The sequence below is a fragment of the Fulmarus glacialis genome, unplaced genomic scaffold (assembly GCF_000690835.1).
Source record: "Fulmarus glacialis isolate BGI_N327 unplaced genomic scaffold, ASM69083v1 scaffold36903, whole genome shotgun sequence".
In the NCBI taxonomy this organism is placed as follows: domain Eukaryota; kingdom Metazoa; phylum Chordata; class Aves; order Procellariiformes; family Procellariidae; genus Fulmarus; species Fulmarus glacialis.
The window spans coordinates 12,836-28,554 of NW_009201645.1; the positions used below are offsets into that span (position 1 = coordinate 12,836).

Sequence of the window (15,719 nt, forward strand, 5' to 3'; positions counted from 1 at the left end):
CTTCTATCACTTCTGAGAGTGAATATCCTACAATATCCCCAGCACAAATCTCAAAGGAATGCATATATTTTAAAGCTATATGAGGACTGTGTGAGATTCTGGGGTCTGCTTCCTTTCATTTTAAAAACTACCAAGTGAGTTCTCACACAGGATGCGAACCCAAACGTGTCTGAACACAGCCTGATCTCTGCTATTGCGTACTTCTATCACTTCTGAGAGTGAATATCCTACAATATCCCCAGCACAAATCTCAAAGGAATGCATATATTTTAAAGCTATATGAGGACTGTGTGAGATTCTGGGGTCTGCTTCCTTTCATTTTAAAAACTACCAAGTGAGTTCTCACACAGGATGCGAACCCAAACGTGTCTGAACACAGCCTGATCTCTGCTATTGCGTACATCCAAGTAAAAAATTTTTGCCCCTGCATCTGAGTTCAGATGACCCTTTAATAAATTTATGCCAACACTTTTCTTTACGGGAAACACAGGCACTGGTTATTATTTATGCTTAGACCATGGTATACCATCCACACAGCAGCATTCCCACCTACTTTCAGGTTTCACTTCCATGTGTCAATACAAACGAGTTGGGCTCATAGGACCTATCTCTAGGCTCCCAATGGCTTCAGTCAGGATTTGTTCCCATAAAATCAGTGGAGATGATGTTAGCTGCAGTGGAAGAAGACATTTTCAAAGGAAAAGATCATGTTCATTCACTTACGTTTCGTGAGTCCCGAAAAAGAAGATGGGATATTTATTTGCTGGAGGCTTCACAGCTCCTTCAGGGAGTTCATCAATCTGTGAGACAGAAATGGAAAAAGGATTATTCCCAAATGTGGTGTCCCTCGTCCAAGAATCCCCACCAAGCCATGGAAGTGCTAGTGCAGGTATCCCACACCCCTGGGAGGTCCCACTGTGTGCTGGGGTGGGGAAGGGAAGACGGCTGCTGATTTTTCAGGCAGGCAGGCAGGTCATACAAAGTCAGCATATGACAGAAACACTACAGGGAGACAACAGAAGACCAAGGAGCAGACAAAAAGTTTTAATGATTTCATGGGCATTATAATACACAAAGGCAATAAAATCAAATCTGCTTAATTTAAGTGCTAACTTCAGATGCTCCCTCATCAAAGGCACCGAAGCCCAGAGGGTAATCCTGTCTGTCTTACAGAGCCACCTAAATAACTTCTGCAACAAATAGGGAACAGATGGTATTTCTGAGACTCTGCAGCCAGAAAAACGGACAATCTCCCATCGGTGCTTCCTGGTGGTGATGGTCATACCCAGTGTAAAATGTATAATGCACGCCAGGGAGGAGGGCCTGGGACTCTCCTTCCCCTGCAGCATCCTAAGAACTGTTTTTGGTCACCAGTCCCCTCTGTACTCCATCTCTTCTTTCACATTTTATCGCTGGCCTCATATTTCTCAAGACACAGCTGCAGAGCAGCTAAGAGAGGGATGGTGAGGGTGGTCTCCTGAGATATAGCCAGGATTGGGACAAACCCCTCAGGCTGAACTGTGCCTAGACCCCATCTTCCGATGCCCCGATGCCTGAGTGAGAGCATTGGTTGCAAGGCAGGAGGTTAGGCCCATGACTTAGTCTTGTCCGTATCTAATTTTTCAGTCCTCTGCAACAGAAATAACAGAGTCCAGGTGCCTACCCACATAAACCAGAAACACAGCACAGCTTTAACTAAGATCTAAGTGCCTGCCTTCCCAGAAATGGCACTTCTGAGCATATGTGGGCGTCTAAAATTAAGTGTCCAGAGAACTCTCTGGCTAAGAGGGAGCCTAATGAATCTAGATATCTATAGGGCAACACCAGAGAGCAGGTGAATGGCTTGCTGCCTGGGTCTTAGGCAACTCAATCTCAACATAAGCATATTGAATCCTGCCAAATGTCACTGGAACTGAGAGCAAAGTGCTGACATACCAATGCTATACGAAATCTGCTCCTCAGCAGAGCACAGGGATGGAACCTGCATGTTTTCACTCAGGAGGCCAGGCCCACATGTGCTTTCCTTCTCTCTTCCTGCCGAAGGACCCCAAACACTGAATTCTTGTTGATTAATAAACACCAGATTGTTTTCAAAGGATGTTCTCTTTCACTGTAAAGCATCTGCTGGCTACGTAGCTCTCAAAGGAGTACGAGCTTTTATAAGAATTCAAGTCCTTTTGGTCTTTCTGCAAGGACACCCGTTGGGGACAGAGAAACCAGAGCCACATGTGGAGCTGTAACATCACAGGACTCCGTTCTGCAAAAGAAATGGATGCCTATCTTTTAGGTCTAAGTGGAGCATTGTCTGAAGCTACGCCAAAATCAGGCGATATAAGAGCACTTCCAAACCATTCCCTGCCTCTTTTCTGCGGCACGGCTCAGGGGTGTGGATGGTGGGGCTCTGGCACACTGGGCCCTGTGTCAATGTGCACTCACTGCCCAGCACGGTCTGCAGGGGACAATCCGTGATGGTCAGAGATGTCACACACCTTGTGGGCACAGCAATTACCCAACTTCTTTTACTTAACAAAGCCAATGAATTGATAAATAAAAGGAGAATCTATTATTTAAATGCACATAGAAGGAAGATACACACTGGTGGAAGATGGAAGTGTGCATTCACTTTTAGCTCAGCTGTGTGTAAGAAGGAACTGAAACAACATGGCAGGCTGTTCGGCATTCTCTTCATCATCAGGTATACATAGAGGAAAGACTGCCAAAGATATTTTTTTAGAACTCATTATTTTCTGACATTAACTATTTGCTTTTAAGTAAGTGCCCATAATGTGGTTATTTGCTCACTAATTCATGATTTAAATACAGGTATTAGACTATTACAGTGATAAAAAGACTGCAGGGGAAAAACACGGCAACTCACTTTACAAACTGATAGCAAGTCAGGGAGATAGCATGTCCCACTCTTGCAACACATTTTATGCCTCCTTAAAGATGGCAGTGTCTACGCGTCAGACCAAAAAAGGCTGTGCTGGCAGTTTACCAAGTATGGGGGTAATACACCTCAACTGTCTGGATGCCATAGCCATCTTCCTCTTTATTACGACAACGAAGATGTCCAGAGAGATACTAGACCCCAGAAAAATGTGGACTCCACGACTGAGACAAACAATGTCTGCTGAGACTTGAGTGCGAATCTCATTTGGCTGCTTGAAACGCGGCGCCAGCTCCGGGCTGCATTACAGAACAGCACAGTCCAGTTACTGTCTCAGCCCTTTAAGAATTTCTCATGAAATAAAGCGAACAGCTGTAAATGATCAGTAAAGCAGAGGAATGAAGACATGCTTAGTAGGGAACGCTGATCAGAAGGGAATGGGGATCTTACATCACACAACGTGCTATGCTCCAAAGCAGCAAGGATCTTCTCCTAAGCAACATCCCAAGTGGAGTTAAGCCTCATGTTGTATTCCCAGCACTTTATATTGTTAGCTAAGGAGCAGCACCAAATCGACAAAGGACAGCACACACATCTGTCATGCAGCTCACCTGCTCCCCATTTCGTGGCGTATTTCTTTATTCATCCGAGTATCCCCTCTGAGTATGTATCATCACAGGAAATCATAAAAAAGCTTTTCATAGCTTTTGAAAGTTGGCATACACACACAAACACATGCAGTATAAATCTGCACTAAACAGCTCAAGGATAGACTGTTAATGCTCCCACTCTAACATTTCACTGTGCAGCTGAGGTCAAGACTTTTCCTGCCTTCACTGATTTTGCTGTGAGCTCGCCAGCTCTCAGGCTTATATGCTAGTACTGTAATGAGGATGAATATGAAGTGACAGTGTTATCTTACAGCCATTTAACTCCATGGCAAAAACTCCAGGGAATTTAGTGAAGGATGAGACCCTCTCTGCTGTTAGAAAAGATCTCTTCCCTTTTTACCTGTTTCATGCGAATCCCTGGATCAGAGACCGTGAGAGGAGAGCTTTGCACAGTCCACCCATTCCCAGCAAAACCACCTTAGCCTTCTGAATGCTGAGCCTCTAAGTGCTTATTTAGCTGCAGAACAACCCCAGCACTCCTTGAGGATCGCTGCTGTTTTGTAGTAACAAAAAGCAAGCAGGACAAGCAACCATACTGCAGCCCACTGCTGCTGCGCTCAGTCACAATTTATTCCCATCCTACAAGACGTTTTGGTTAAATATGCTGAAGATTTGGATCTGATATTTTTCCCCATATCAGCAAGATTAAAGACAGAGAGAGAGAGGGAGAGAAAGAGAGCAAGCGTGTGAGCACAGGAGCAAGAAAAGCATCACTGCTTCAAACCAGGAACAAAAGAGATAAGTACACCCATACTAGGACACAGTGTTGCAGTCACAGAAACCTCGCTAATGACTAAAGCATCTGTCTATCAGAGAGCCAGACTGCGATTGCATTTTGCTCCTGGAAGGAACCAAACAGATTCTAAAGTGCCCGTTATAACCTGCAATCAAACAGGAGATTCATCCCCTCCTGAACCAGAGCAGACAGTGGGCTGGAGCTTGCTGCCACAGAAATCAGTGAGAGCAGCGCACGGCGTGCAAATATGATACGTGCATCAGCAACATCATGGGCAGCCGCTTCAATTATGGCTAAAATTAAAGCAGGTGGTTTCAGATTTCAAGTTTTATCCCCTTTGCTCCCGTTGCTGTCATCTGCTTAATGAATAACAATTGCTTTCTTTTTGCACAACCTCAGCAGAGCTGCACTTCCCAGCATTTGTTTGCCAACCAAGCAGCAAAGCTTTAAAAACGTAACTGTGCTTTTTTTCCAGTAAACAAATGCCAGGCTTCTAGGGTCAGGAACACTGAACAGAAAATTCAGCCTGGACCTCTCAAACCAGAGCAGGGCTTTATCAAATGGTGTTGCTAGGGACTACCAATGTGCAAGCAAGAAATCTCTCTCCTTACGTTGTAGTTTACAGGCTGGGATGTATATGCAGCCCGAATATTTTGCTCCCAGTGGTGTCGAGTAATTGCTGACTTCTCAGGTAGTATTTCCAACTGGTTCTCACAGGCTGGGTTTGGCAGTACTCATACTGCAACACCTTCTTCCCAGTTGCCATGAGGTTAGGGACCCTGGGGGGAGAGGCACTGGCTGGGTGGGTTGGACTGGAGCTGCAGAGCCATTGCCCTGAGAGGAGGACAGTGCAGAGCTGCCCTCCGAGAACAACAGTGGCTCCCAGAAACACAAATCATCCCCATGCCTGCCTGCGGGATAACGTGGCATATTCCAGACAGGCGGAGGAGCTCCCTGGGAGGGCTGGTGCAGAATCAGAGAAAGCTGCACCCCCTCCTGGGTGTTCTGCTCTGCAGAGCTCTACATTCCCTGCAAAATGGGAAACATGTCTCTCTGACACACAGAGAAAACGGCAAGCTTTGTCTCTCTGCTTGTCTATGTAGAGCAGCTTTCTGTGGAGGTTTACGTTATTGCAGCAATCAAGAAAGGGACAGTTCTGCCCATCAAGGCGAAGGGCATCCCAATGCATCTTCTTCCACTTGGAGGGAGAGCAGATGTCTTCTTGTAGGGCTACCACAAAATCTCTGTGCTGTGGATAAGCTGCTGTTCAGAAGCAGGAATTCCAGGCTGTCAGGGTGGCTTTCAGACCAGACCCTGTTCCATTATGTTCCAACAGAATTTTGCACTGAAAAAAAAAGGCATTGTGCAAAAATACCTATCAGGTCCACATGTACAGACAAGAAAGCTTTACTTCATCATGCAGAGATGCTTATGTGGGCACTGAAACCACAAGAACAAGTCCTTTTATTTTGCAAAAAGAGGGAATTAAAACTGCAGAGCAGTAATCACTGATTGTTTTGACATACTGTAAATGCCTTTGATTGGCAAAAGCACACAGAAGCATTGCAGAGATCAGTATCTCCCACTGAAATCCCTGGAGTCACTGCACAGCAGTTGAGCAAAGGCCTATAGTATTTTTGCTGGAAAGTGGTTCAAGTTGCTTATTACTGCCCAACACATGCAAGCAGCTTGATCTTTTGCAGTTAGCTTATTAGCAAAACTCTAGATGGGTAAAAGCAATACTCTTCAATATCCATTATTAAAATAGGATATTTTGTTTTTCTACAATGTTTTTATTCAGATGGATTTAATATGCTTTTTAATAGCTAATGCTACTGGGAGTCAGCAGTATGGCAGTATCTTTTCTAAACCATTATTTAAAATACTGTTCTGTAAAATGTAAAATATTAATTCTTTTTTTCCCCAGAGGATCCTAAAATGTAAAAAAAAAAAAAAAAAGAAAAGAAAAAAAAATCCAACCTCCTTCAAGCTAAAAACTGTGACTCAAGTTCTGTAGTACTTAAATTGAACAGCAATCCAACTAAAGCTGATTGGAGACTGCAGAATTTTTCTCTCATTTATCAGGACTATATGATATTTGAAGCAGAGCACAACTCCTTCCCCAATGTACATCACATAGTAGAACTCCTAGTGTGGAATGCTGGCATATGCACTTTTTTACCCATTAAAAAAGATAACCCTGTGAAGGGTGAGACTAGAAGCAGAATCCAACTTAATAAGGTGGAAATTGCACAGCTACAAAAGTAAAAATTAAAAAAAGTCTCCGGGCATGGAAGAGAGTGCCATCAGCAAAAACAAAAAGCAAAACAAGATTAAAAACAGCAGAGCATACTTTTGAGCACTGCTGAAAATGGCTGAAGGGTATCCTGCAGACAGCCAGAAATGACAATATAAAGACATCAATCCTCCTTTTTTTCTGTGCATGCTCAGGACCTCAACGAGATAGAAGACAATGAAGGGTTAGTTGGAGTCCAAACAATGCTGGCAGGCAATGTCTCACTAGGAAAGATCAGCAGTCTTGCAGCTGAGTTCAGCCCCTTTACATTCCTAATTAGCAGCATATTTTTGAGACAGAAAGTTGAAATACACTTTCTGCCGAGCTGCTTTAATCTTCAATGTGAAAATGGGGCCAAAGCTTAGTTCTGCGTGACTGGTATCTATATGCATGGCTTTGTAGATAACAGATCTATTCATGTGATTCAAGTCCTCTGTGAGCTTTCATGGCTGGTGGACAGAAGACTGTCAGAGGAGAAGACTCGGGGGATACAAAGACTAGTCCTATCTCTGCCACTGGCCTCTGGGATGACCTTGGCTACATCACTGCATCTCCTTCAGTCTCACTTTTACAAATGGGGACTATGGTACTGTCCTCCTTATAAAGCACTTGAGGTCCACTGCTAAAATGCTATTTATTACTAATAACAAATACTTCCAGCTCTGTCACAGGAGGATTTCAGGTTACCAAACTGTAATCCTCCCAGTGAGCACACCCCAAAATTAAGACTGCTGCAAAAATGCTCCATTTTCTCCAAATGAGGTGTTTCCCTGCCACTGTGAGCAAAGCAATGCCGCTATCACCAGGATTTTTTTCCCCCAGTCTGTTCCCTAAGGAAAGGAAAGGATGCGATCACAATATTTTCAGTCCGACTCTTACCTGCAATAATTCAGGGACGCATCAGACAATTCTGCCAAACCGACAAAAGGAGAAAGGCCAAAGAGAGATAAAATTTCCCCATGTTTTGTGATAAATAGGCTATCCATCAGAAGATGGACAAACAAGTAGTCCATATGCTGAGAGACAGCTTGCAATGAAGGCTCAACCAAAACATCAGACAACAGGGACTCCACATAAAGGCAAGCCAGAGAAAAATAAACTTCTTAAGTTTCATGGCTCACAAAATTACTTTTTATTTGTGGATGGGTGGGGAGAGGTTGTTCATTTTCAACAAATATTGCCAGCTCTGAGGCATTTTGTGTTTACTTTTCTTCCCTTTAAGCATAGTGAAGCTTTATCCTCCTTTGTCTGAATTATTTCGCAGATATCAAAATACTGTTTGCAATGTACATCCACCTGAGCAAACCATAGTGAGCCCACTAACACCAAATGAAAGCAATTTCTGATGACAAAATCTGGTTATCCTACTTCATCATCTTACTACAAATTTTTTTGTCTTGAAATATAAAAGTGTGCAAGAAATGCACATACAAAAATGTGTTTGGAAGACATACAGCAAATAAAAACTAATTAACCAGTCAAGACATCAATAAACTAGAAATTTTAGGGACTGCACATTCACAAACACCGTATTTCTCTCCTGCCACTCTTCTCATAAGCCAAAGGGACGTGAAAAGTCATACCATACCATCTTCCTCCCCAAAGTGCTCAGACAAACCCTGCCACTTTCTGTATCACATGTGCTCAAAAGAGTGTATGAATGGTATAAGAACTCATTAGACTGAGGAACATTTTTTGGCCTTCCAATATTTACACTAGAATTTTACTATTTCATTGATTTTGTTTGTTTTCAAGGAAAAATGTTATAATTCGTGAGATAGGATTTTCTGGCCAGTCAACTTGATCAAAACCTTTTCAATCAGATGCAGCCTGCCTAGAGCGTTGACGTTTGGTCAAATACACACAACCAAATTTTATACTCGAGGCTCATCTGTTCCACGTATCCAAAGCTCCATATTCCACTGTTCAAGCTTTTACTAAAAAAAAAAAAAAAGAAAAAAAAAAGTGTTGCTAGTCCTTATACTCATATTGGCATACTTAAAGCCAAAAGGTAAGTGTATTTCTGGAAGATTGCAGGCTCTGAGACTTGGCTGGCTTAATTTACTACTTCTTTTCCAATGTAATTTACTTGCCCAAAAAGTCAGTTAAAAAGTTGGATTGGCACAGTATTTCCAGCCTGAAGAACACCGAGTGTCCCTGGCAATATTTGGTCCAGCTTCCCACAAAGTACACAAAACCCTTTTGACACTACAGCTTGTGGCTAAAATTGTTTTCAGTAAGGAAATGTGATCGATGAAGACTGCAGGTTCCAGAATACGAGCCTCCACTTTGCGTCAGGGTGAACACAAACATACTAGAGACAAAGAAGGGAACAATCTGCTTGACTTGCTGCAGCCCGTGGCCTCCTGCTAGGGAGGATTCAAGCTTGACACTCTGGAGGTTGCAACTATCATCTGGGCCTTTGGGTACAGAAAACCTTCCTGCTTGTCTCCTCTGTGACCTGTTTTGTTACCATCAGTTGCAGCTAAGGAGTATAGTATCAGGGGACTGAAACACTCCTTGTCACTGAACAAGTGCCTGCGTAAAAAAAATGCTTACCGTTTAATCGGAAAAGAACACAAAATCTTTGTCCCTTAAAAGCACAAAACATTTTTAGAGTCCTGCAGCCCTCTGAGGTTTGGGTGCAGCAATAGAGATGAGACTACATGAGCGTCCTGACCAGTCCTCCAGAGGCAATGGATGTAAGCATGTATTTGGCTTTATTATGTTGCTCTCTGTGGACCCACAGACCATAAAGACTCATGGTCTTAAATACCTGAGTGTTGGTGTTCATATCAGAATATCTATTTGCAGGATTTAAGCAACTGCTTCAAAACATAAACTTCTGTTTCACAGTATCATAAACTAATTTACCTATTGTCTACCCACCTTTTTGCAGTCACAGGCAGCCTGCACCAACTAAGATGCGTACACAGCACAGAAGCCACACGAACAGGTAACTTCTGCAGGCAGCGACTACGGCGGAGGTCCCTGAACAGACACTACATCCTGGCGCTGAGGACCGCAGAAGCAGAGGCACGCTCAGAGCACCAAATCACAGCACTTAGGGTGCTCACGTGAAGATGGTGGACTGGGACTCTTCAGCCGGGGAGAGGCCTCAGTCTGGATTTTGGGGCTATAGGATAAGTATAATCACCAAGCATCACTAGCACATAGGCCAATTATTTTGTTGTGATGCAAATAACACGTACAACAACATGTACACAACCTGAGGAGAATGAGAAACAATGGAATCTAACTGCAAAGCCAATGGAATGGAGTGATTTGCAATAATTTTTCATTCAAAGGCAGGTTTTCCTGTTTACTCTGCTGACAAACTGCAAACTCGTACCTGCAGAAGGGCTCAGCATCTGTAGAAAGCCTAGGGTCGGTATAAACCTAACAACTGTCTCTAAATAATTGTTTCCATTACTCCCGCAGTCTTAGCCACCATCTATGGTACAAAACAACCAATTAAAGCGGCAGACTGTTTTGCTAAGATGGAACTTTTGCCTGTGTCGACTGGGTCACTAAAACTATGGAATGGAAAGAGATTAATGGAGTCACAGCGGTCTCTGTGTAGCACTCGGACCCAACTTTGGTATTTTTACTGGGTTTGCTTTCAACCTCTGCTCAGATTTCCAGGAGCTGTCATTACAGTGTCAAATACCTTCTTTGCAAATTCCCTCAGTCTAGGTTAAACTCTGAGGAATTTTAATCTGTCTGCCTAAAGAGAGTCAGGAACGAGTTTTTCCAAGCCAAGTCATACTCCTCCCCACCTGCCTGTTTTTCTGCTTCCAAAACCTCAGAATGAGAGTTTTCATTTAGTTTTGACCAAAAATGTAATGTTGCTTAAATTTACTTAGATTAGATAGTTCCTAGAAGATTAACAGCCTTATTTGTCAAAATGAACATTTTCCTCAAAAAAAAAAACCCCAAAACCAAACCAAAACCCTCAAGCAGCAGCTTACAGGAATGAAACTCTTTATACACAAATATTCAAAGCACTCCATTATGTACATGCAGACCTACGAACTTAAATCCTAATTACTAAACCATGTTAGAAAAAAATTATTCAAATGAAATAATAAAAACATGAAAGACAAAAAGATGTATTTTTAGAGCTGTAAATGGCATTAATGTCAGAGACAAACTGAATATATCAATATGGTAGTGACCAGACTTGCTAGGGTGGCATGCCCATTCTAAAAAATATATTCTACATCACAAACACTAATTATGAGTTTTAAGCATGTGAGTACTCTCTTTTAATTTACATGGATTAATCATGGGCTTGAAGTTGCCTACATGTTTATATACTTGTAGGATTAAGAGTTACTTTATAACATCTTTTCTTGCTATCCAATCAGTTAACTTGAATTTGTGTATGAGGTATGTGTAAGTATTTTGTGTTACTTTCAAATAACCTCTCAGAATACGGTGTTTCCAAGAACACAAGTTATCTACAAAACCTAGTGACTCAGCTGCAGTTACATTACGGAAGTCACAGAGTTTACTCCAGAACCTGCTTTCTTCCAAAAGTCTCTGATTCTCTCTAACTTTCCTTCTCCAAACAACACCAAGGGCTTCTGGCCATCACTCTCATTTCTATACCAAACTTGGAGGGGTAATCAGAAGATTAATTTTAAAGGAATGATTATTTTAAAAGGATACAGACTGTCAAGGGACAAATTACACATGTGGAACTGTAATAGCTGTTTTCCCGCACACATTAATATTAAATTTTTAAAACACTCTTTATCTCTGAATCAGGAGTGGCATCCATACTAAGCATGGGAGCTTAGCACTCTCCCTTGGCAGCTCAGTAAAAAACCATGTTTTAAATCAGGTTACCATTTTGTTTTAAAAGTAGCTGTAAAGAAACAGCATATTATCCTGACTCATATTGTGCAAATAACTGGGAAAAGGCAATTACACATAGAAGAGTACTCGGTTAGTGAGACACATATCTGGAACTAGGAAGGACATTAGGGAATACTGCACATACAAATTTATCCTGGGATTCAGATACAGTGTTTACATACACCTCATACAAATCAACAAAATCCAACTAAAAGCCTTTCAGTCAGTACTCAAAATTTTAATTCTTAAGTGTCACTTGCCTTTACTTTTTAACACATGGGTGATGACACGTGATGTGTCCAAACCACGCACCACAACCAAAGAGTTTTAGCTCACAGTGCTTTTAATCCTCAAGATCCACAATTCAGTCTCACATATAGCATTCACGATGGCAGTCCTTTTCAATAAATCTGCCTTGGAGACAACCCTGACACCCTGTTATTATATCAGGTCAACTGTATTGCTGGCATTTGACAAACAAGTAAACTAACACCTTCACCTAGCAGCAAATGTTTCAGAAAAAGTATAAGCTTCTCATTAAAAAATTGTTCCCCTTGCTCCCACATATGCTAAAGAAGCTGGCGTTTCTTCTTAACATATTGCCACTAAAATCTTTATTAGTATGGGTTTCTAGAAACTTAACAGCTAGAGGCTTAGTCCTGCAAGCACAGCTGGGCATACAGTTTGGCAGCATAAACAAAGCCATTGTCTTTGTATGACCAGATCCCATCCAGCACAATAACGTGGCAATTATATATGCAGGTGAATCCATTCATTTGTAAGGCAGGAGATGGCATAAAACTTCTTCCAAAAGATAAGGAGAAAACATTCAAGCATTTTAATGCTGAAGAGCCCTGTCTGACAAATGTGTCTTCTCTAATCTCTTCTCATCTTTTAACAAGGAATTGTCATTTTATCAGAAGTACCAATTCAAAAAACCTGCTCAGAAAACTGACCCACTCCCTTAACAACAATAAAAAGCTCCAAAGCAGAGTCCCTCAAATAAATGCAAAGAAAACAAAATATTAACAGACAGAACAAGCTTATTACTGGTGATATATCTTTGCAGAAATTAAAATTCTAACCACAAAGCTTAATAACTTTATGCTATCTTCTTCTGAAAGCTGTGATAGAAATACTGACTGTGACAAAGAAAAATAAAGTTTGCACAAGAGGAAGATTTTGAAAAAGAACTCCTGATAAAAAGCAGCAAAAAGGGGTACCTGAAAATGTGAACATATGTGAGTCACCTGATCCAGACACCATACGAAAAGAATTATCTGTTGAGTTTGCTGCACCACTAATATCTTTCAAAAGCCCTGGTATTTGGAGAGGCACTGCAGTACGGAATGTCATCTTTTATTTTTTTCTTTTTTAAGAGGAACGTCTGCCTTCTCCCTTAGTCTGTGGTCCTACTTTATGTTTCTACAGCCAAGGCAGCGCACATGTAAGCAGTTTTATTGAAATCAAGGAATCTTTATGCAGTTGCACTCACTCGCTGCCTTTGGGACATGGTCTTTAGAGAGCAAACTAACGGGATAGTATCATCTTCCTTCCGCTATTCTGTAACAACCAGGACAGCAAGCCTCCAGCCCTGCAGTGGATCTGCGCAGGGCTACTCCTAGAACACATGAAATGCCCGAGCCCATGCCTGCTGGAGGATAATGAAACACAGCGGTAATAGCACGCTGCTAACAACACAGGAACCTCAATTCTGCAAACACTTCCACATGTGATTAATCCTGAATGAACGCTACCTAATTGGATTCCAGATAATAGTGTCTGAAGAAATCCTTACAGAAATACAAATTTACGCTGGCTCAGATGGGAACAGTGGCATCTGGGCTGAAAACCAACTAGCAACTAATTAGTTTAAGAAAAAGATGACAAAAGATGCCACTACAGTAGGGCAGAGTGCCTGGCATGAGATGCCTTGCTTAGGTGTATTCCTTGCCAGGATCTGCCTCACTTAACACCTTCTTCCATGTTCTGGAAGAGGCATCTGGGACATTAAGCTGGGAACCTTTGCAATGTTAAGACAAAGATAGTCCCTTATGCTCGTATGTATGTATGTATAAACATGCAGTCACTCCACTACGCCCAGCGATGGTAAAACCAATATGACAACTGAATCACAGAGTCCTGGGTCTGTGAGAAATACGAGCTGCAAGTAAACCAAAATTTAGTTTGCAAAAGGAAAAAGCTAACACATCTGGGAAAAAGAATTGGCAACGTAAGAGAGAGAAAGCTGGAAGCAGCAATACTACAGGAAGCCAATAGTGGACCACAAGTTACATTTGAACAACCAATGTGCTGCAAAGGTCAAGGCAATATGCAGAAATCCCCATATGCAAACACACATCCTGCCAGAGAGCTGGCAGACAACCCTCACGTGGTGTGACCGCACCCAGGAAAATTATTTCGGCCCTGTGCAGGACATCACCGTACAGGCTGGTAACAAGTTGAAGGAAGCTAAAGAAAAATACACAGATATTTATGTCAACGCACACACCAAAAAGCAATCAATGGGGCCGGAGGGACTGATTTACATACAGTGACGAATAATAAATTATATCCCAAGGAAGGCAGGCCATGCATGGACAGCCTCCCTTCTGCTATGGGGTGCAAATCACATCCCTCCATGCCTGCTGGCCCTGGAGCCCCTCTCAGCTGTTGTGCTTGGGTGGTCTCTGCACAAGCAACAGGAAAGAGAAAGGCAAAACTCCTCAAGAGAAGAAAGGACACAAACCTCCTTTTGAAGCAGAGTCCTCTGCTTTCTGGCATCATCTTATGCTGCTTGCTCAAGATGGCCAACCTATGGCACATGCTAGTCTAAACGCCACTCAACCAGGGCTTTCCTCCCTTCCTCCCCACCCTACAGCTGCTGCAACGGGAAGATACTGATACGTGCCATAGAAAAGGTGAACCGTAAGTGCCCTACATCTAAAGTTTTCCCAAAGGATATGTGGAGGAGGAGCTGAAGGAACTGCCTCCTAGTTACCAAACAATAGGTTAGGGACTAGGGTAACAGCCAGGAACGGAAACCTGAATTCTTGTTTTCTTCAGATGGAGGAGATTCAGCTGAGGAAGATACCCTGCCCTTCAGGAATTAAAAGAAGAGGTTCACACTATCCCCTTCATGGAGGCTTGAACACTGTAAAATGTAAGATTTGTGGAGCTGAAGAAAAACTAGCAAAAAAGAGCTGCTTATATCCAGTGACTTTCTATGCAAAATGCGTAAACATAAGAAGGGAAGGACAGTAACTCCAAAATTGTTCTTTGCAACTATAGCATTTGCTCCTCTATCTGTACTTTCCTGTTTCTCCCACCTGCTTTGCATCTCCAGACTGATGCTACATATCTCTGTAAGGTCACACCCTATGTTGTTATTAAGTTTCAATATGTACTTATATTTAGTACATTTAGTAATCCAGTCTGATATGGGATTGATTCCCAGAAATGGTATGCATTATTGTGCAACTGTGTCTCGAGCTCTCCCAGACTTAAGGTTTCTTCTACTCATTGTCTCAGTGTGGTTTTACTTTCTGTGTTGTAAGTAGCTTCACAGGTAGGTGCTTTCCAAGCCCAAGGAGTACAAAGTTACTGACTTTAAAGGCTGACACACTGTTTCCTAGTTGACATCGGTGACACCATAGTGATACCTGTAAGTCCCCACAGCCTGGAATTTTTTCTTTCCTCCCCAGCCCTACTTACTCTGCTGTATGTAGGATGCTTTGTTAACTGATGGTCTTAAAGAAATTCTCTGGCGTATGATATTCCTTGCCCTGTTTTTCCTCTTTTGTTACATGATGTCTTCTATTCAAGCAGCCAAACTAGAGCTGGCAAACAGCCTCTCTCTAGGTTTTTTACACGTTGCTGCAAGGCAAAATAAACAGTTGTTTCCAGTTTGCATTTTCAGGGCTACAGATGTATGCTAATTATCCCTTCAGTCTGCTAATGGAAAACTGAAAGAGATTTAAATGTACTTTTCTAAGGCGGAGACCAAAGTCTATGGACACCTGTCCCTTCTAACTTTGGGCTACCCAGAGCACAGTACAATGTCATCTTCTCCCTTTATGTTGACTCTGAAGGTATTTTCAGATTTCAGCAGGGCTTTACAAAAGGCCAGGAGACAGAGATTAAAAATCCTTAAATGCAAGAACATTATGTGTCTTTTTGGAGCAGCAGTGATGCCAAGGATAATATTTGGGTTGACCTGAGACCATTGGAAGAATGGGGAACTTCAGAATGGGGCGATAGGAA

The 15,719-nt window shown here is 42.2% G+C and overlaps 1 protein-coding gene across 1 annotated transcript in view; it reads right to left on the reverse strand.

Annotated features, from left to right (window-relative positions):
* LOC104074039 (hepatoma-derived growth factor-related protein 3) overlaps positions 1-800 on the reverse strand; it is a gene marked incomplete at both ends in the record, with an annotated part of 6,902 nt that extends 6,102 nt beyond the window's left edge. Inside the window, one exon of the mRNA XM_009574011.1 lies at positions 724-800. Coding sequence (XP_009572306.1) covers positions 724-800 — 77 coding nt within the window. The remainder of the gene's footprint in view (positions 1-723) is intronic.
* Between the last annotated feature and the right edge of the window lie 14,919 nt (positions 801-15,719).